General features: G+C 41.1%; 1 protein-coding gene across 4 annotated transcripts in view; it reads left to right on the top strand.

Annotated features, from left to right (window-relative positions):
• FLNB (filamin B) overlaps positions 1–17,203 on the top strand; it is a 140,671-nt gene extending 123,468 nt beyond the window's left edge. For all 4 annotated transcript variants that reach the window (XM_019536873.1, XM_019536876.1, XM_019536875.1 and 1 more), the window contains 9 exons: positions 382–504; positions 3,689–3,955; positions 4,789–4,926; positions 5,021–5,136; positions 7,571–7,703; positions 9,135–9,311; positions 12,376–12,594; positions 14,086–14,289; positions 15,331–17,203. In XM_019536873.1, coding sequence (XP_019392418.1) covers positions 382–504; positions 3,689–3,955; positions 4,789–4,926; positions 5,021–5,136; positions 7,571–7,703; positions 9,135–9,311; positions 12,376–12,594; positions 14,086–14,289; positions 15,331–15,518 — 1,565 coding nt within the window. In that variant the 3' untranslated portion in view covers positions 15,519–17,203. The remainder of the gene's footprint in view (positions 1–381; positions 505–3,688; positions 3,956–4,788; positions 4,927–5,020; positions 5,137–7,570; positions 7,704–9,134; positions 9,312–12,375; positions 12,595–14,085; positions 14,290–15,330) is intronic.
• The last annotated feature ends 5,625 nt before the right edge of the window (positions 17,204–22,828 follow it).

Here is a 22,828-nt window from a genome sequence, read left to right as displayed (position 1 = left end):
GCGTACTAGTAAAATTTTAATCCTGATGGAGCCAGTACTTTGAGACCAGTGCTTAGTTAAGAGGCTAGTCTTGTGCAGACTGCTTCAGAGCTGGGTTTTTAGCAAGTGGTACCAATATAATATGGAAAATTGAACTCTTTTTTTTTTTTTTTTTAGATGCTTTACTGTTCAATACAAGGAGTAAAGGGCCAAAACTTAGCAATGTGGGTTATATGGATTTATCATGTTTACTTTGGCTACCTATCAGCTAAATGTCTCCTGAATGTCAAATATATTATTCTAACTAAAAGTATAAGGAAACTTTTGTTTCAATCCTACCCTTAAGTTCACAATCTGTCAAATATTTACCCAAGAAGAAATTACTTGCTGTGCTTCTTTCAGGTAGTCCATTTACTGTGAAAATAAGTGGTGAAGGAAGAGTGAAGGAGAGTATCACACGTACAAGGCAGGCTCCCTCTGTAGCAACTGTTGGAAGCATATGTGATCTTAACTTAAAAATACCAGGTAAACTAGGTCACTCACTATATGAGCCTACGTAAGTGTAGGCTTTCTCATCTTCTGTGGTTAGGGCTTCACTTTGTCCAAGCCCAGTAGGTATAATGTAGTGGGAAGAAATTAATCTCAAATGTTGACTTAGTGGACATGCTGCTAGGGGTGAAAACAACTTATCGTAATGATGCAGCTGAAACACATTACAGGTATGAAAAAGTACTATTGTAAATGTTGTCCAAATGAAGAAATAAGCAGTTTCATGGGTAAAATCAAGCACAATGTGCAATGAGCTGGGTGGCTGCTCTGTACAAATTTGAGTTTTTGCTTTACCCACTAGCAAATGTGAGGGTAGTGTAGACTGTCAAAACTGACTAGTTGTGACCAGTCTTTGCATCCTTTTTATCACTTCCTTGGTATTTGCAAAAAGGTGGTATGGGAAAATGGTCAGTGAGGCTCCTTGCTGAGCAGATGGCTTTTAAATACTCATTTTATACTAACAAGGTTGGATGTTTTAAAGGTTGGGCTTGGTTACTGTAGCAGTACTGCGTGTTTACTTAAATTTACCACTTCTACTACAAACGCCTTTTAAAACTGCTGTATTCTGACTTCCTTAACTCCTTTCATATTTTTTCTTTTTCCTCCCCCCTTCCCACTTTATTTTCTTATTGCTTTTTCTTAGTTGCTTGGTTCCAAATGGCTATATCTCTGGAGAAACTTTCTCACTTCTGTTACCACTCAAATTCCACTCTTATGTCTGCTGAGCTGAAGAATAATCATCAGATTCAGTTGAGAAGACCTTGGTGTCCTGTTGTCATGGATGGACCAATTGGTGTCAGGAGCTGTATTTGCTCATCAGTTTGTCTTTCGGGTCCAGAGCAGCTTGATTTGCACAATGCAGGTTCTGTAAGGATGGAGGGTGTGTTTTAGCACTGAGCATGTGGAGTCAGAGGTTGGCAATGTGCTCATTTTTTTTAACTACCTGGCATGCCTTGCATAAATTCCTTTCACAGTTGCCATGTTAAAAAGAAAAAGTCAGTAAGCAGAAGCTTAATGTAGGATACTTCCAGAGATTTTAGTAAAAGCTAACTGTGCAAACAGATTTCACTCTAATCAAGAAAAGGACTGCAAGGCCATTAATGATTAATCATAACACAGACCTGTTTTTAAAGTGTATCAACACTGTTTTCTTAAATTCTGAAAGTAAGAAATAACTCTTCTTATCATGGTGAACTAATGTATTATTTTAGATGGTTTAAACAATGTTCTAAACTTGTTCCAACAATATTAGTTGCTTGGTGTGATAAAAATTAATACTGCAAAATGCTGCTTTGAATCTTATATGCTTTGATTAATCATGCATGGCTTTTGCAGTGCAGTAGCAATTGAAAAATAATTTCCTGCTTCTCCCTTTGCCCTGAAAAAATAACTGTTTAGATGCTGTTAAATGACTGGCTGGTTAAGACCATAGAAGCCTTGTAAATGTAACTCTTCAAGAACCATCTGTCCTGATCAGCCATTTTTAAAGAGCTGTCTACAAGCATGAGCAGAATTCGTAATGCCTTATTCCCCACTTTTTTTTTTTTTCCTAGAGCAAGTGTTTTTGTTCTGCTGAACAAGCAAGGCCACAGATAACTTTCTGCTCTAGGTCTAGGCTGTCAGGCAGGACAAATATGTGAAAATTCATATTTTCACCTATGCTGGTAAGCCAGCAATGATGGAAGCAGTGCATTCTGCACCCCTGGCAGGGAGACTGGGATCACTTGGGGTTCATAGATTTTGTAGACATTAGGGCTAGAAGGGACCTCAGAAGATCAAGTCCAGCCCCCTGCCCAAAGGGCAGGAAGTCAGCTGGGGTCATAGGATCTCAGCAAGATAAGCATCCAGTTTGCTCTTGAAGGTGTTCAGTGTAGGTACTTGAACCACCTCCGATGGCAGGCTGTTCCTCGGGGGCTCGGACAGTAAAGAAATTCTTCCTTATGTCCAGCCTGAAACGGTCTTGCAGTAGTTTATGACCGTTTGACCTCATCATCCCTTGGGGCGCTCTGGTGAACAAACGTTCCCCCAGATCCTGGTGGTCACCCCTGATAAACTTGTAGGTGGCCATCAGATCACCCCTGAGCCTGTGCTTTTCCAGGTCGTAAGGTCTGTTTTCCTGACCTCTGATCATGCGCGTGGCTCTCCTCTGGACTCTCTCAAGCTTCTCCACATCCTTTTTGAATTGTGGAGCCCAAAACTGGACGCAGTACTCCAGCTGCGGCCTCACCAAGGCTGAGTACAAGGGGAGAATGACGTCCCGGGATTTGTTTGAGAAGCATCTATGGATGCAAGCCAGTGTTTTGGTCACTTTACTAGCCGCAGCATTGCATTGCAGGCTCATGTTCATCTTGTGGTCAATGATGACCCTAAGTCTCTTTCTTCCGTAGTGCTAGCCAGCATAGCACTGCCGAGCCTATAAGGGTTCTGGCAGACATTATGTTTATGGCATGATTAACTAGTTATTTAGCTTGTAGTAACCCGGCCATATGTTCGTTCCATTTAACAGTACACTAAACCAGGGAATAAGCCAAAAAGCTGTTTTACAAAATACAATAACTCTTGTAGCTGGTTCCCATTGCTCCATAAATTGAACATGTGGCCCATGATAATCAGTGGTCCAGGGCACAGGAGCACTAAGCATCTGGCTTGATGCTTGTTAGTGCAGGATCCTGGGTTCCCCCTGCACTGAAAACACAGTGTGACTAGGATCTGATTCCCAGTGCCAGTGTTGTATTTCCTGCCGTGCATATGTGGTGTATGGCACAGCTGTCGTGATCGTGGATTGGATCCCATTGTGCCTTTTTTTTATTTGAACGTCTGTCTGTGGCCTTAGTGATATCAGTTTCACTGGTGGCTTTGATAAATGATTGTCATGCTTGCATAGCAGCATGAGCTGTCTAGACAAGGAGTAGATTATTGGTATGTGGGTGTGCATGGCCTTGGTAAAACTGAGCATGGATGCACAGACCCACTGGAATGCCAAGTATAATCTGTGTGTTTGTTTTATTCATATCTTCAGTAGTAGGTTTGCTTGCAACTTGGGCAGTTGGAAACCCACCCAGCGAAGAGTGAGACTGAACTTCCATTGGCTTTCATATTTTGCTTTTAATATTCAGCGTGGCTGCTTTAGTGACTTGCTAATCTTTGGCTTTCTGTTTAGAAATTGATAGTGGTGATATGACAGCCCAGGTAATGAGCCCCTCTGGAAGAACTTCTAACGCCGAAATAGTTGAAGTTGATAAAAACACATACTGCGTCCGCTTCGTACCACAAGAAATGGGGGTCCACACTGTTGATGTCAGATACAGAGGTCAGCCAGTGCCTGGCAGTCCCTTCCAGTTCACTGTTGGGCCACTCGGTGAAGGAGGAGCTCATAAAGTCCGAGCTGGGGGTCCAGGACTTGAGAGAGGAGAAGCAGGTATCCCAGGTAAGAATTCCAGAGTTCTCTTCCCTCTCGGGACCAGAGCTGCTGAGTGTGTTGCTCTGTAACAATGAGCTGGGTAACGCTGACATTGCAGAAACTGACTTTTCAAATTCCTGTGTAGTTCAGTGGTTCAATTAAACCTAAAATTGTGATGTTGCTGCATTGTTTTATGCTCTTGCGGTATTCAGTTGAGAAATGCAATCTAAGGAAAATAACACAGCTGTATTTCATGTGTGGAGAAGGCTGGTTTAATTTTAAATCTTCAGCTTTAAACTTCAGTCTTCCAAAAACATGCCATGAGTAATATAGGCTTATTGTGGACCTTTTTAGACTGGGGAAGTGGATAGGCATGCTACACTGGTACAAATGCCTAATACAAGCACCCAGCAGTAAAAAATGGGTTATGCTTGTGCAACTTTAGTGATTCTACTTAGTTTATCACCCATAAAGCACATCTGTACTAAAGAATGCACACTTTCCAAAGGATGTCGCTGTCACAGCTTTAAAAATATAGATGGAACTGAGGAACTTTTAAAAAATGTCTACGTGTTAAACACTAGACTAGAATAAACTTTAAGGTTGGGCTTCAGCTGAAAAAATGTGATGAACATCACTAAAGCTGGTCTCCTGATAATTAGCTGTGGTGCTTATACGTTCTTTATTAATCTTAATGAAGAATCTTTACTGTTCATCCTGTCAGTATCTTAACCCATACTGTATGTAAGTAATATTTCCCTGATACCTGCATGTACTCTACCATGCCACTGCGTAGGAATGGTATACTTCAAATTGGCAGGTAACTTTCTTCGAATAAGAACTCTTGTATGATTCAACAGCCGAGTTCAGCATATGGACAAGAGAAGCTGGAGCTGGAGGACTCTCTATTGCTGTAGAAGGTCCAAGTAAAGCAGATATTGCATTTGAGGATCATAAAGATGGATCCTGTGGTGTATCATACATAGTTCAAGAACCTGGTACGTACCAAAACTAAATTCTACTGAAATTGCATTTGAATTTCCTTAGCTACATTCTGGGGCTCTTCTTAAATACTGTCCTGTTTTCTTCCAGGTAACTATGAGGTGTCCATAAAGTTCAATGATGATCATATTCCAGAAAGCCCCTACCTCGTTCCTGTCATCGCTCCTTCAGATGATGCTCGCAGGCTCTCTGTCACCAGCCTTCAGGTGAGACATAAGGAAACATCTTCATAATTTATCACAGGCTGACTGATTTTTGTCCTTGTTCTCAGAGGCTAAAATAGTCTTGCTACTTAATTTATTAGGTGATAATCCCTACTTTGAAATTTGTAGCTAGAAAAGGCTTGCAACCCTTAAACTGTCCTGTTTGAAGGAACATATAGTTAGGAATCTCCTTTGGACAGTTGGTTTCCAGTGTAAGTGGTGCATGCTTATACTTCAGTTCCTAACATGTGGGAGTCAAGAGTAGGGTAATCCCCAGAAATCGCACGAGAGGGGCAGCAGTGACTCTGCAACGGAGTCATCTCTGATTCCACAGACGGTTTACTCACGAGTCTGTGTAGCCTCTTACTGTCTTATGAATGGGTGATTAGCCATTCTGTTCATGGGGTGGGGGAGTTGATTTGTAGGCAGATATGTCTAAAAGCTGTGATTAATCAGGCCTCTACTTAAGGGTTGTTCTAAGGACTCATGTGGGCAAATTGATGAGGCCCCAGAGTGACTTCAAGATAGTAATTCACTCATGTGCTGATGTCATAAAACCACAAACTTGCAGCTCAAATCATTCAAAAACAGCAGTGAATCTCCAAGAGTGAATTCCAGCTTTGTAGTCATTCTGGGCTCATCTGTTATACTTATGCATTTTTTTGTGGTTATGCATATTTTTAATACACAGAACATTTAAAGATCTGACTTAAACCTAAAAAATCAGGCAAGCTAAAAACAAGACTGAGAACCCAGGCTTTAACATACTATACCACTGTATTACTAGTAGTAAGCTAGTGTCTGTTGCATCCAGGAGTTCATGTTATAGCTCTGTTTACCCAGTTAAGTTAGGGCAGTGGTTCTCAATGTTTTTGGACTTGAGGCAGCCTTTCATAATGCTTGTGAATTGAGTGCCATCCAATTTCAAAAACGGTTTATAGATTAGTGCTAACTTCCTTTCAGTGGGGACAGACCTAAGCTTGTGCTCATCTCGCACCAGAAGGCACCCTTCAAAAGGTCTGGTGGCCTGGCACTTCAGTTGAGAATCACTTTTTATTTAGAGGGTCTTTGGTGTGGGAGGGGCTTGAGCCGTCTTTCTTCCTTGGTTTAATTAGGTTTTGGTTAGACTTTAGAATTTAATTATCATTTTACATAGCAAAAATGCTGACACCTGATGTGCTAGTAATAGTTCTTTAGCATTTCCCAGTCGAGGAGTTACAAGGGCGTTAATTAGTCACTGTGGTATCGATGTTTTTCTTGTGTTTCATTTAAAGACTTTTGGCAGGAATGCTCTTGTCAATTAATGAAGACCTGAAGAGGGAGATAAAGCTGAACGTTTGGCATATGCTGTTCAAAGAACAGTACTGGGGTGTACTAGCCTTCTCGTGGGTACACGTTAACCTAATTTAAATTGTATTTTAAATGCTGCTCAGTTGCATTTATTCCCCTCTTCAGAATCTCTAAATGAGAACAGGTACAGTATGCTCTTTGCCCAAACACATTTCCTGCTGTATTATAACAACTGTGAAGCATGCATAGTTGAGATTTGGCTTTCAGGCTTCTAACGTTGGTCTGGCCTGGAATAACATGGGTTCAGTGTTTTAAATATTATCATCTAAGACTCTGGTACACTAAAATGTAGCTTTTTGAGTACATGTAAAGAGAAAAACCATGTACTTTTATGACTGGATTGAGTCTTTCCCAAACTAATCTTGAAATAACAGTCAAAACAGAGGTGTAGTGTAAGTCATCTTGTCTTGCACACCCCAGAATGGGTATACCCCTTGGTGTGTCAATGCATGATTCCTTTGGAAAAGGGTTAATGGTTGTTTCATACCAGGACAGTAGGTGTACAAAACTAAGGATGGGTATAAATTATGTTATGGGTATAAACCAAACTGTTGGGTTTTTCTAGAAAGCATAACTGGGCTTCTCAAGACATCTTTATCTAACGGCCCTGGGGGAGCATCTATTCACCAAGGCCCCCCAGGGGAGGACAAGAAACAGTGGGCATAAACTGATTGAAGATTGCTTCAGGCTAGACATAAGGAGAAACTTCTTTACAAGTTGAGTGCTGAGGGTTTGGAACAGGCTCCCCCAGAGGAGGGAGTCACCCACCCTGGCAACCTTCTTCAAAAAGTGTTTTGACACCCACCTTGCTGGGGGGCTGGATCCAGTGATCTGTAAGGACCCTTCCAGCTCCTAACAACTATGAAAGGCTCGATAAATTAGTTTCAGTTACTAGTTCTTAAAACATTACCAGCTTGCTTACACTTGTGAGCCTTACGTATTTGTTTTGCCTGCCAAATGACTGATTATGCCTTTTGATTCTTAGTACTCTATTTTTAAATCAAGAGCTGTTTTGTCTGTAAGGAGTCTAACAATGGTGTGCCTCAACTGAAAATGAAATTTGGTAATCAGAACCTTGCATTCTCAGGAGTCTGGATTAAAAGTTAATCAGCCAGCATCCTTTGCTATAAGGCTCAATGGAGCGAAGGGCAAGATTGATGCCAAAGTCCATAGCCCTTCTGGAGCTGTAGAAGAGTGTCATGTTTCTGAACTGGAGCCAGGTAAGAACTTGTATGAATGAAACCTCAGTGCATTGTAACACCAGGACAAATTTCCGCATATCAGTGCATAATCAATAATAACCCGAAGGAACAATTCAGTTTCCTTATTCATGCGAACTGACCACGTCTTTGCATTACAATGTAGCTGGTTAGCCGAATGGCTCTGGTTTACTATATTATAAAAAGATACAAAAGTTACTCGATGACAAAGATTGAGAAGCCTACTTTCTGGCATTGTTACAATATGTAGCTTTAAAATCAGGGTTGTGTGGGTTCTTGCCTCATCAATTTAATTTAATTTAATTCAAGCAATATAAAAATGAAGTTGGTAGTGTGCTGGCACCAGGAAAGGGATTTTACTGCAGGTCTTTGACATGCCTTAAATACCAATCCTGTATTTTAGTGATAAATTTCATACTGTTACTTGAAAATTTGGTTTGGATGAATGAGTTGAATCTGATTTAAAGAAACAGATTATTTTTACAGGGCAAATAACTTCTTACAGCTCTGAAGAAAGCTTTATTTTTAATCTGTTGTCCATCGACTAATGTTTTGTAGATTTCTACATAGAGATGTTCTTCAAAGTTCAGTGTCACATCCACTTAATTGATTTTAGTTTTTCCTTATGTAGTAGTTGGGCGCATATCTTTTAATGACTACAGGAAAGATGTGATGTTAGATTTACAAAGTAATTAGTAGTGTTGGCATGTTAATATTGGCACTGGAGAAGCTGCTTGTATTTATATAACTTCTCAACTACAATGCCCAGAGATTGCATGTGGTCCTGAACTCAGTTAAGTGGGACCCCTTCCAAAGTTCATTGGCACTAGGATTTTACCTGTAGAGCCAAATAGTTTCTCCCTGGGGTTAATGTGAAAATAAAACAAATGCTATTTAAGTGACTATCAAATGTGAAATTCCAAGCTGTAAACATTTTCAATGTGTAAAGTTACACAACAGAGTAAATTTTACAGTCAAAGAATTCTGCTTCCCATTTCCAGATGCAAAATGGGTTGCAAGTTTTTGAGCTTTTAAGTTCTGTTAGTTCTTCTGTTTTCAGGCATATATTTGTGGGTCTATGTATCCAAGTGCTAGTCTACATCAATTTATGCATGAAGTAGAGGACTGAAGAAATGTACATGTGTGGGGGTGTTATTGTACAGTGTACTGCAACTGGCAGTTAAGATCCCTCACTAAGTAAACAAGATGAGGGAAATTGTGTCTACGCCTCGCTGTCCTAACTGAGAATGTTGAAGTCTTACCTTGGTGCAAAAGAAGAATAACTAGTGTAACTGAACCTGTCTGTCATGGGGCCAAAGCTTACTGAAATGTTATAAAGCTGTATTTGCATTGCAATGCATTCTTATGTGTTAATATTCTTACTGGCATCATTCCTGGATCAAATACGCAATTTTTTTTTTTTTTTTGCAGACAAATATGCTGTTCGCTTCATCCCCCATGAAAACGGTATTCACTCGATTGATGTGAAATTTAATGGCAGCCATGTTGTGGGTAGTCCTTTTAAAGTCAGAGTTGGAGAGCCCGGACAAGCAGGCAATCCAGCCCTTGTTACTGCATATGGGCCAGGCCTGGAGAGTGGCATCACAGGTAACTTTTTTTTTTCCCCCCTCTCTCCTAAGGTTCTTTAGCCTTTTAACTTTTTTGTATAGTACTTAACTGAATAATTCTCTCCCAGCTCTTCCAGAGAGCTACATCTTGTAATTTGTTTTAATCCCAAGTCTTAAAATGTTGTTCCAACCTGTCTGGGTAGCTAAACTAACTGTGTCTCTTGTTTTTACCTTTGTTGGCCTGGTCATAAGACCCAAGAGGTAGGAGGATGCAGCTAGCAATTTGCAAGACTACAAAGATGCTGTATTTTAATACGTTTTGGGAAATTGGTTACTGCAGCACAAATTCATGGGAGTAGGTTAGCAACTCCATGAAGGATCTGTGCCAATTTAACTTAGCTCAGTTCAACCTAGGTGGTCCCTCGGAGCTCTGGAAATGCTTTGGCTTCGTTCCCACATGTGAAGCTCATACACATGAGGTATGCAGAACTCTAGAGAAAGATGAAAGGGTCTTTTAAAAAGACATTTAAAACTCTGTTCAAGTCTTTTAGAAGATGCATGGATAGTCACTCACTGATTTTTTTTTATCTTGCACTAGGGATGGGCATCTATTCCAGTTAGTAAAAAATAAATAAAATAAACCTTTTTTGAAGCCAGTTCAGCCTATAACCATCAGACTTCAAAACTTTAACTTTAGCCAGTTTATAGATAGGATAATGAGCCTGTAAAAAGGAACACTTGGGTCTCCAGAAACTTCTCTTAACTGTACTGAATGCAAATATTCAGTTGGCTGTTGGCTTAGATTTGGTCATCCACCCAGTCTCGTTAAGCTACTTCTCAAATTTATATTGGCAGAGAACCACCTACAAGCATCCGTTCACATTTGTGCAGCCTTCTAACATTAAGCTTACAATTTTGAAATGTTTGCCTTTATACTTTAGAAAGAGTTGGAGGGAGACCTGACATTCCTAGATCGTGCATAGTCTATTAGGAAAGATAGAGAGTGGTTGTGTAAAATCTTGCGTAACTATTCCTTTTTAATAGAAATCTGGCATTTCAGTGTTTCTGTTCTTGCCCTCCCATCTATCCAGATATTGTCAGCTTCTTTTAAACAGTCATTCAAATGAAAAAGGTGTCTGTACCCTTTTGGAATTCAGCTTCTTACCCTCCTTAACAAAATACAAATGTAGGAGCATCTTTGTATCTTGATTTATGTTTGGTTGCTTGTTTAAACATGCTGGTAGGTAGCCAAGTAAAACTAGCTTTTCATTCTGATATGCAGAGTGACATCACTACTGCCAGCCCCCTTTTCTCTCTCTACCTCTGCTGCGGATTCTCTGCAATAACTTGTTGCTGGAAAAGTATAATGCAGATAGCAACAATTGCCTGCTAATGCTGTTCTTGGCAATCTAATCAGTGGGGGACAAAGTCATGCTTATATATATATATAAGTTGGCTCAACACATGGGAATAAAACAGCCTACCTTGATGCTGGCTGCTGACAGATCAGGTTGGAGTTTTCTCCATCCATAAAGGTGTGTTTTTTTTTTATTTGAAATGTATCAGTTGGCTCTGGAGAGTTGTGATCAAATGGCCCTTTATCAAATTGTGGGTATTCCAAACTGTTCATATTGGCCTGGGGACTCCTGGAACAAGTCTGGCAGAATTTTTGTACAATAATGTTGCTTGTAAAGTACGTCTGATAACTAGGAGGTATGAACTGCAAAATCTTCACTAGTCCCTTTATATAGCAATCGCTTCCTACACCATGCCTGATGTGAACAAGGAAAAGGAAATGTTACTTATACCTGGAATTTGCTGATTTCTGGAGAGGAGTTGGATGCTGGGGGACAGTTAGTGGTGTAACACGCAGATATGCAAGCAGAGAAAGAAAAATGATTTTTTTTTGTTGGTGGGTGTAAATTGATTACTTCAAGGTAAGGAAGATAAGGTCCCAGGAAAAGTGCTCTCAAGAATGAAGAGACACTGACTAACTGGTGGTGATACTTGTTTGCTGTAGAAAGCAAGAAGTGTTATTTAATGTACAATTCTGCAGGTGTTCAACATGTCTGCCATTAATGTCCAGGTGTTTCCCTTGCATAGGAATTGCACCATGTGCCTGGAAAAGATTGGTTGATTCCATCTGTCTCTCTTCCTGATGGCGTGTGAGAGAGATGCTCTGTAATCCAATATTTGAATTGAGTTGGAGTAGTCAGGGGCTTTCTAGGAGAATCCAGTACTAGCTGCTGCATGCCAGATTAAAATAGGCTCTGTGGTTTTCACAGAAACTTGGACTTTCTGTGTTCTGCCAGTCACTGGGAGAGACGTTGTGCTGACCATGTTTGCTTTCTACTGGAGGAGAATGGGGATTAGAAACTTTCTCCACCATTTACTGCCAAGCTTTTATAGCAGTGCCCATAGCTTCAATCGATAGTCACTCTTCATAGTCTGTTAGTTACCTTTTTAACATTCCTGTTTCTGTGAATTTTTTAAACAACTCTTTTTATGGTCAGCTCTGCCATAACTGCTTCAAGATGGTAATTACTGAAAAATACAAAGGTGACAGTAGTCTGTTGAAAGATTGAAAGCCTTCTTTGAAGAAAGCTTTCTACAACACCTTGATAGTGGCATTGTACTATTGCTGCTAACACAAATGATGTACTATTTTGAACTCGAGGTACAATTAAATCAAGTTTGTTTCCACTATAGCAGACTGTCTGAACAACCCTGCCATTTTGTAAGAGCCGTTTCCAAATGTTTATCTTCATCATGTATGATTCACTTATCCCATCAACTCCTTTCCTCCTCATCCCCCACAACCACCTTTTGGCTCTTTCACTAAGAGGTTTACAGTAGAGTCTGGGCCCCAGAATCCTTGCCTCCTGTCTCTAGTCTATTTTATGTTCAGATAACTGGAAGTTCAGAATGAAGACTCTTGGAAGATGGGACTGGGCCAACTGGAAGATGGGACTGGGCTTTACAACACCATGGTCTTGCCTTTTGATATCATAAATTCCTGGTGTATGCCTGTCTAATTGTACAAATATTGTAGCATCCAAGTAGAACATGAGAAATTATTGTTTTTGTGCTGAACCTCCTTTCAGGATTACAGTCAGAGTTTTTCATAAACACAACCAAAGCTGGTCCAGGTACCCTCTCTGTTACAATTGAAGGACCATCAAAAGTCAAAATGGACTGCCAGGAAACTCCAGAGGGTTACCAAGTGATGTATACACCCATGGCACCAGGAAACTATCTTATTGGAATTAAATATGGAGGACCTAACCACATAGTGGGCAGCCCTTTCAAGGCCAAAGTCACAGGTAAAAATACTAACTATAGTATTGTCAGTACACCTAACTAGCTTTCCTTGATTGCTGTGGAGATTTCTATCTTATCAGTCTTGTTTTTAGAATCTAGTGCTGACCATGAGGGATGAAGAATTTTTCCTACTAGTGTTGTAGATGAGAGATCTTATCCCAAAGCAGGTTAAATATTTGGACAGTACATGTGCACCTACTTGTACAGCTTGTCCTTCACTGAATGACAAACTGCTAATGGGGAAAGAATTACAAATGAGAAGAGAGAGAGGGGTAAAATGTACTGTAGTTTTTAGAAATACATTGTTTACTGGACCTTGCTCTGGAAGTATAACTTGTTTTTTGTTGATGGTTCTTATATAAGACACCTATATTGGGTAGCTGACACTGATTTAATTATACCTTGAGTTCAATTAATTAAAGAGAATAACGTGAGGAAAAGTGAGCACTACATAGAATGTTACTTTAGAGCTGTCAGTTTAATGCTGTAAAACTGTGTGCCTGCATTGTCTGCTTAAAATTAGCTTAATGCAGAAGGCAAGATCATATTTCTGATGTTGCCAGTGACTTGGCTGACCCATCTGTAAAGCTGCCATGTGCAAGATAACACAGCTTGAGACAAGTGTACACTCTTTACCCTGCTGTAGACTTGGGCACCTTTTTGCTTTCCAAGTGAGTTGCTCCAAATGTGCACCCACTCTTCTGTTGACTCGAGTCAAAGGCATTTAATGACTTGAGCACAACAATGCTTTCCCTTAAGCTGTCAGCTAAACTTCATGAAGTCTGAACTCTGTTAACTCTAAAACTGAAATATCATGTGTCTGCTTAAGCACTGGGTTACTATTGCTTTCACAACGCATGGCAAATGTTAGTTAGTATACAGAGTTCAGCAGACAGGTGGCTCCTAGGATGTGTATGCATCTTGAATGAGTCCATTTTTTCCCATTATAATGGTGGTTTATGTACCATATAATTATAAATAGCTTGCAAGTATAACTAGCACCCAGTCTGCAAATCAAAATAAAGTTTGAAGAGAACAGGAGTCTAATTTTCTTTAACTGTCACTTGTGCAGTGTGCATAGAAATGCTAAATACCTGTATACTTATGAGCTTTCAGTTGTCTGCTTCCTACTGTGGAAGGAGCCTGAAATAAGAGTGGGATGAGTGCTCAAACTGTCCTGTCACTGCCTTTTTGTTTTTTATCATGACCCTAGTAAAGGTTTTTTTTTCCTCTCTGTTTAAGAACATGGGCACTCCATTTAGTCTCATATTCACTGTTGGCTGAATTTAAATTCTGGGGTATACTAGAGACCACAAACTAATCCAGTGAATTCCTGTTCCTAATTGGAACCTTTTAGAAGTTGATGGTGCAATGCAAATAAAATGTCTTTTTGATGTGACTATTGATATAAGGACTTTTCACTCTTTCAATACTTCCTTCTATGTGCCCTAACAAAGTAGATGCCTGCAACTTTTTCCAATCTTTTCTCCTAGGCCAGCGACTGGTTAGCTCGGGCAGTGCAAATGAAACTAGTTCAATCATGGTGGAATCTGTGACAAGGTCATCTACAGAAACGTGCTATAGTGCCATTCCCAAATCTTCATCTGATGCCAGCAAAGTGATCTCCAGGGGAGCAGGGCTCTCAAAGGCCTTTGTGGGTCAAAAAAGTACTTTTTCTGTGGATTGCAGCAAAGCAGGTATGGATGCAAGAATGTCATCTCAAGGTTGTTGCATGTTTGCAATACAGTTCAGAGTCCAGCATGAGTCTGAATGGCAGACTTGCAATTTATTGGCTAAGAATTAATTTCCAGCTAATCATAAATCCTTCTCTAGAGAGTAAGACAGAACAAGTCCTTTTCTGTTAGCTGGACAGAAGTTGAAACTCCTTGAAGCGGACGTTGGCTTTTTTTCAAGTAGTGTGGAATACAAGCTGTGGGGATAATTTGGTTTCAAAATGTAGAATTGTAACTTTAGCATTCAGGTATCCATTACAGCTACATAGTGACCACCAAATGGGGCCAGATTAGGTAATTAGTTGTTGGTCTAGACGGGGTTTTGTGTCTGATAGTCAGGCACTCTACTAAGCCCCAAAGGGAGCAGGGCTACAGCACTGATGTGAAGTTTGATTTGTTTGTTTTTTAAATTGCATGCTTAAGGTTTATTTTGTGGGTTGCATTATGCATCTTGTGAAGGATGTATACAGAAGCATAGGTGAAACTTGGTCTTTACTGTATAGAAAATGTGTGTTACTGAGCACATTCTTAAACCTGATTAGTGACCTGACTCCAGAAAGGAAGCATTTACCATGGAAATAGTAGGACAGCCTTGGTTGCAAGTGTGTATAACAGCTTGAAATATGTTTTTAAAGCAAAACTTTAATGTCTATGAAATCTATGAAACCTGGCTCTCCCACATCTTGTGATCACTTGGATAGAAGTTGCGCAGTGGCAGTATCATAGCCGCTGAGGTTAATCCGAGGTGTGATTATTGCTAATTGAAACTGCCATTGTTGAGCCAACATTTATTATGTCTGGTGGCGTGAGATGCATCAGACACCATAGCTGGGTTTGATCCAGAAGTTTCAATAAGAAGCTGTTCTATGTTGATCATGGCAGAGGCAAGCTTCAGAGACTCTTGATTTTATCCACAACTAAACCAAACTAAGCCCCTTTGGTTGGTGACCCTGTTGTTGTGGACCAGTCACTACTATCCAGTAACATTATCTTATTGCACCACAGGTTCGAATATGTTGTTAGTTGGTGTCCATGGACCCAGCATACCATGTGAAGAAGTATCAGTGAAGCATTTGGGCAACCACCAATACAACGTAACGTATGTCGTCAAGGAAAAGGGTGACTACATTCTGGCAGTGAAGTGGGGTGAAGAACACATTCCTGGAAGTCCGTTCCATGTCACTGTTCCCTAAGCACTTCTAGCATTAATCTTTTTGTATTACATTTGTGATGGCAGTTTAGAGTAATACTGTGTGCAGGCCTATTGCAAAACTACAATATCTCAATATGCAGTTCACACTTCAGAACACCCGAAAGTAAATTCTAGAGTTTTATTTTTAGAAGCATTTCAATTCTATCTTTAAATATCAATACATATATAATGTAAATCTATTTAATATCCTTCTAAATTGTACCTTTCTGTACTGTCTGTGGGTAATTCAACATTTTTGAGAATCATGTGGATAACAAGACACTAATTTCCCTTGTGGATGTTGAAGACTAGATATTTGAAAACTGGAAATAGTCTATGGAATTGGGTATCTTAAACTACTGATAGGTTTTTGTTTTTTGACTGGAGATTTTACATTTAGTTTGGAATGTGACTCGGGCTGTCCCCAGTTCAAATTCTTTTTCTGTATAGAAATGAGGTAAAACTGGTACTTTAATATGTGCCTTTGTATACTTGATCCATTTTTAATGCTTAACAGAATGAAGAGCTGCAATAAGTTGCTTTACTACTCAAACTAAAATATTTTACCAAAAAATAAATGCTTTCTTAAGTTTACATTTTAGGAAGTTGCTTGGATTTTTTTTAGTTTTTACAGCACACCTAACGCTGAATGAATTACTTCCTGGGAGCTTTCAGTTCCCTAGCATTAATGCTGTGTAAAACTCCACAGCTAACTTTGCCCTATGTTTGTAACACTGGTTTTAATTAGCTTGAGCTTCTGGTGAAACTTAAAGACAGTCGTTCCACAGGTTGCCAGAGTGATATGCAGTCATGACTGGGTCTCAAACTCCCCAAAAGTCTTTGCTTCTAGGCACAAACTCCAGTTAGGTGGATTAAGTAGAATCACTGCATTAATCCTGGTTATAATGAGGTCTTTGGAGGTCTCAGTTTGTAGTTTATAGGGAAAGAGGACCAAAGGGTGTTCTTTTAATAACATTGGGACAGGTGTGGGGAAGAAAAAGCAAGTGATGGGAAGCTATAGTCATGAATTTTAAAAAATGGCTCTATAGAAGAGCATCTAAAGCAGTAGTACTGCTGTGAAACAACAGGGTAACTGTTGTAGGTGCAAGCCACTTTGATCACCTTGCAATCTGATGACTTCATTAAACCACACATCTCATCCTGAAATCCCCCTCATGCGATAGACTACTAAAAAGCAAAAAGGTTCATCCTTTTTTCCCTAGTACTAAGGAATGAACACCTGCATGTTGTAGCTTTCATGTTTCTTGTAAAAGGCCGAGAAAAATACAAAAAAATGTATTCCAAATGCATAGCTGAGCATTACTGCCAACTACTGTGGTGTTGGTAAGATTCCCCAAATGACGCTTTTTAAATTTTGTATGATTAGGGAAGACACTCTGATTTTGTTGATGCTTTGCCTCCTGTCTATAGTAAGAGGTTTCCACTTTACAGCTCTCTCTTGTAGGATTTGTACATTGGTGCACTACCCTTGAGCACAGTCCTTTTTGTGGGAAGTTGAGGAATAGGTTTTTACTGTGCTTTGTGCCTTAATGTGAAATGCTGACTGCATTGTAAACTAGGAAGCAAAAATTAAATAAACTGGAAATAAAGTGCTGGATTGTAAAATTGTATCTTAACTTATTAAATACAGATGTTGGCTTCATTAAACATGCATGTTAAAAACCACCTTTGATTATTTTTTTGTCCCTTCATATTTGTACTATGTTAACCAACTTAAAGCTACAGCATTGTTCACCTATGTAGACTCCTGGCTGACTTCCAACTGCATGTGGGAAACACCCCAATTGTTCTGTTTCCTTAAAATTAGGCCTCAGTGAGGCAAATCCTTCAAGTAGCCAATTCTGCTTAAGGTCCTGCACCATATTTGTTTTCAATTAAAAAACAAAAAACTATCAGTGAACCAATTTAAGGCCATGTTTAAATTTTCCCACCCACCTGCATCCTGAGTTGAGCGAGGAGGAGCAGGGCACAATGTTTAAAATGGAAGCAAAAATAATTCTTGCAGTGACAGTCTTTGACATGACTGTCAGCTGGTATTGGTAGGCAGTCTGCCTGGATCATTTTAATAAATGCAAAAGGCAACTGGCTTATGGATGTATCGGGGCAGAAATTAACTTAGTGTAAATGGTCACGTGCTGTGTAGCTGTAACCTGTGCTTTAAGCTGGTTGTTCTGAACATTGCTAGCTTTTAAGTTCATTTTGTGTAGCCACCTGCTTCACTTGAATTACATACGTGTAGGCTGATGGTATGCATGTGGAATTTGGCCCAGATGATTAGCTAACCTGTTACGTAATCAAGTGGTAGATGGACTTGCAGATGCATGTAAAAGATGGAGCCTGTAACCCTAAGGTCACAAACCACAATGAATCTTGGGTCTAGTGCAAGGTATTGCTTCCCATATGACCCTGTTCAGTAGGTTTTAAGTGAGTTGGTGGCTTTAATCTAGTTCCTAGCAGATGTATACATCTGGTTCCAGCAACCTTGCTTAGCAGCTGTGGCCAGGACTGCACATGAAAAATAATTCTCCCTCTTCAAGGTGGTTCAGTGCTGATAGTCCAGGGACTAATCTCTGGTAACTTTAGAGACTTGTGTTGATCACAGAAGGTGGTTTCCAACTTCTTATTGCACCTTTGTCTCAGTAGGTTTAGCTTGGCAATATGTTGCCATAGAAACTAGCAGATGTTTCTCAAACAACTCTCCAACTAGAAGTTTCTAGAAATCCTGAGAAGTGGTGAGCAAGCTGCTGCTGCCAAGGACTTTCCCATCTTGCATGTTATCTGAATATTTTCTATTTATGGTTAACTAGGTTTGATTAGTTTTCTGCTAGGTCCGCTTGAACCTCTGCTTGGTGGGGGCTGGGAAATACTGTTTGCAGTTGTCCAAGCTGAGTAAACAAGAGTGACTTCCCTTCTCATTAGTTCAAGTTCTTCTTGAACAACTTTTTCCAAGGAAGGAACACTACCAGTTACCTTTTGATTACCAGCCTTTGTCCTGCCTGTCTTACACAGACACCTCTCAGCATTAGCTAGTATACTGCATGCATGCTATGGTGGGTGCTGTGGGGGGGAATCCCTGCTTGAGCAGAGAGCGTGTATGTGGGGGTGGGAAGGAGGAAGCCAGGCAGATGCCACTGTGCCTGCTATATCTGCCAGAGCTCCAGCCAGGGAGCAGAGGGGAGGGGGCAGCCTAGCTCTCTGGAACAGAGTCCTGCCCAGTGCTGCAAAGCATTTGGGATGCTGGGGCACTCTCATTTAAGTTAAACCAGGAAGAGGTCTGGGACGGACGTTGCATAAATTGGTTTGACCCAAATCGGTTAAGTCCGATAATACGTTCAACCCAGCTTATGTCACACGGGTTTTAGCCATTTTCAAGCTGGCTTATGTGCACTGAACATCTGTTCTGTAGGTTTTAAACTAGTTTCTAATCACGTAAACCAGTTTATGTGTAATATCTGTCCCTCGCCTAAATGCTTTATTCTCACTTGCTAAACTTTGTTTGCAAATGGGCTATTTATACCAGTTAAATTCAGCTTCATTTTTATGCAACTCCTGTCATATTGGTGGCAAGGTCGCTTCTTCCTCCCTTGGCTTTAGGAGCAAATCTCAGTCCACTGTGAAATTACAGCTTTATTCATTAAAATGTCAAATTTTGCACTTCTACTTACAAGTCTGAATTGCCAACTCTATGTGCAGCCAAGAAGGGAGCACTAATATGTGGTGATGATTTCCAGTAATAGCAGTGGTATTGCCTCTTTGTGTATCTTGGAAGATGATAGCCGTTTGGATTTTGCAAATTTAAACTTTCCGTGACATGACAGATGATATAACAGGAATGTGTTTAACTTCCCCAAAATCCTTTCAGCAGGAAGAAGCTGCTTCATCAGTTTGAGCTGGGGCAGTGTGAAAGATGAGAACAAAGGAGTGGAGTGTCTTTTTTTCTTTTCTTCCTACAGAGTTGAAATAAATTAAAGCTGAGTGATTCCTAAAAGAGCTAGCTGTTTCTTTTGAAGGCAGCCTGGAAGGGTATATTGAAGCTGGCAAAGAAAGAAGCAGCTTTTATCCAAAGCATAAGCTTTCGCCAGCTGCTACTCCAAGCCCTCTGTCTTTTATCTGGCTGCCCATCTTCATAAAAATTGGAATTAAAGGCACCTTCAGCACTACTGAACTTCTTACCTTTTGCTCTCCCAGGTGCTTGCAGCAGGGAACAGAAGCAGCTGAGCGAGAACCAACATGGGAGCTCAGCTGGTAGTCATCTGCTCAGATTACATGGGCATGTTTGCCTCCAACATCACTTGCAGCTGACCCTTCACAACACTACTGGCTTTGGGAGGACGAATAGAGAAACTGGGGAGGGAAGGAGATGGAAAGAATATTTCCTCTTTCGGAAGTTTTATACTACTTTATAGGCAGCTTCCTCTAGGCTGAGCAGTTTCCACGAATATCCGGCGTTAACGTTTCATCATAAATTTTAGCCTTATGGGGAAGAGTAGCAGTTCTTAAGGTGTTGAATTCAGCTGGTTATTGTAGAATAACCTGCTCTGAAACAGATTTTGTTTTAACTTCTGGGGGTACCTAGAGCTTTAGGAATCTTGCTTTGAGCTAACCTCGCAGTAATAGAGCAGTTCTCTGATGCAGATGTATGTTTGGTGAGAAATTCCCCAAGAGGGGAAACAAGCCTGTGAATAGAGTCCATGCTCTTGAAGAAGCACTGACCCCTTGAGCACCTTCCAGCAAAATGTCTTGGGACAGGGTAGGGCAGAAAAACAGAGTTTGGGGGAGGAGAGGGGGTAAATTTCAGATTCCGGTATTGATTTGCTTACCTATTTTCTAAGCAGGGGACCTACATTTACATAGCAATTCACAATATACTGATCATAATGCTGCCAGTGTCTGAGACCACTTTTCCAAGCAAAAATTCATTTGTGGCAAATTTCTCCTGTTTATCCTTGGGAAAGAGTCCCTTGTTGTTTGAGGTTTCAGTGCTCAGCCTTGCCCTTTGGCTAGGGCTTCCACTTTCTTTACCTCCAGCAGCAGAACAAATTGGTCCTGTTTCTTCTGAGTTGTTTTTCCCTATATATCTTTCTTGCCCTCTGCATGCGGTGGCATTTACAGATTAACCCTCACACTGCCACGGCATGGACCAGATGCAGTTCCAATGAGTTTGCCTAGAAGGGTGCTTTATCAGGTTAGCTGAAAGAAGTCCCACAGCAGAGCAGGGCTAGAGGAGATCTAAAGATCACCGAGTCAGAGGATGCACTTCTGTGTCCTGGAGGAAGGAGCTGGGTTCTTTGTGCATTTCCCACTTTGAATTGGGTATCCTGCAACTGCTGAAGGTAGGTCGAGGAATTGCTCCCTGAGCTTTCTCAAGAGGCAATTGTAAGCATCCTTTCACCGGGCAGTCCTTACTGGATTTACAGGCAGTCCTCAGACTTATGACACAATTGGTTCCTGAAAACTGTGTCTTGCAATGTTTCAGCTTAACTCGGAACCGATTTTCTCATATGAAACCATTATAAATGAGGGATCTGATACCCTGTTTGTTTCACCAGAAATAACCCAGAATTTTGTACTCAATTATGGACAAGTACATATCTACATTAATGTGTATTGTAAGTAGCAATCACATTGATTTGGAAGGACTTCTTTGAGGTGACTCTGCTGGACTTTTTGAAGGGCCTTTGACTGGAGTCTTCTCAGGAGTCTTGGCTGCAGGTTTTTCCGGAGTCTTGTCTGCTTGCTTAAAGAATGTGTCCGAGGAAGTTTGGACAGATGTTCTCCAGGTAGATGGGTGACGCAGCGAACTTGTTTGCTGGCGTGGTGTCAGATCAAGCATTGTAAACTTGAAACTGACGTCAGAAAGTTTAAACAGTGTCAATTTATAAATGTTGTAAGTGCAAAACGTAACTTGAAACATTGTAAGTTGAGGACTGCCTGTACTTGATTCTAAGATGAGATTGCATTGGTAGGAGTGCTGCCAGCAGATCAAGGGAAGTGATGATTCCCCTCTATTTGGCACTGGTGAGGCCACATCTGGAGTACTGTGTCTAGCTTTCAGGGCCCTGCTACAGAAAGGATGTAGATAAACGAGAGTCCAGTGAAGGGCAATAAACATAAGGGGCTGGGGCACATGACTTCTGATTAAATAGCACCCCTCAACTACCTGAATTGTGGTTCCAAAGAGGATGGGGCTGAACTGTTCTCCATGGTGACAGATGACAGAACAAGGAGCAATGGTCTTAAGTTGCAGCAAGGGAGGTTTAGGTGAGATATTAGGAACAACTTTCTCCCTAGAAGGGTAGTAAAACACTGGAAGAGGTTACCCAGAGAGGTGGTGGAATCTCCATCCTTGGATGTTTTTAAGACCTGGGTAGACAAAGCCGTGGCTGTTGTGATATAGTTAGGAGTTGACCTGCTTTGAGCTGGGGGTTGGACTAGATAACCTCCTTGAGGTCCTTTCCAACCCTCGTTTTCAAGGACTTTATAATGTTGTTTTTTTCCCCATTCATCATGCGGAAAACTGTCTCGTCTTAGAATCGTGCATCACAACTGGGAGCTGTGAGAAATAGCTGTGCAGGGGGCCCAGCTAGGGCAGGGACAGTAGCAGTAGCTCTGCTCCCTGTCCAGATTCCCTCCCGCCTCTTCCCTCTCCTTCCTTACCAGCAGGGAGCCAGACAGGGAAGGAGTCTGCACCTGCTGCTGTTTTGGCCTCCAGCTTGCCCCTGCTGCAGGAAGCAGCTGTGCTTGGAACCCCACTCATTACCCCACAGATTTCTCCTTTCCTGCCCTGCTTCCTTCCCTTCTCCACCTCCTCCTGTCCCCCAGCAAATGGGGAGGGGGAAAAGAAGCAGGGCTGGGAAAGAGAGGTCTGCAGAGTGTCAAGCCAGGCTCCCAGCACAGCTCCTTCCTGCAGCGTGCAGTGAGAGCAGCCCTGGGGCTCCACCTGTATTTGGACCACAGGGGAAAGCAGGAGGAGGAGCAGGTAAATAGTAGCATGGTAGTCACCAGGGGGGCAAGGGATGAGGGGTAGGTTGCCTGCTCCCTTGCCTTAGCTTTCGCCCCACCTGTCCCCTTGGTTTTGCTTTTTCAATTTTCTGCTTCCCTGCTACTGTCTGCCTGCTGCACCAGTGGGATGGCAACTTTTAAGAGACCCCCCAAAATTAGATTCCAGATGCAGAAAATTTATAACAAATGTATAATTTTCCATAGTTTCATAGTAGCTAGAGTCGGAAGGGACCTAGGTAGATCATCTAGTCCGACCCCCTGCCTTGGCAGGAAAGAGCACCGGGGTCA

Source organism: Crocodylus porosus, unplaced genomic scaffold (genome assembly GCF_001723895.1).
Source record: "Crocodylus porosus isolate Cpor-Errol unplaced genomic scaffold, CroPor_comp1, whole genome shotgun sequence".
Taxonomy (NCBI): Eukaryota; Metazoa; Chordata; order Crocodylia; family Crocodylidae; genus Crocodylus; species Crocodylus porosus.
The sequence above is the reverse complement of the archived record's forward strand: the minus strand, read 5'-3'. Positions and strand labels throughout refer to the sequence as shown.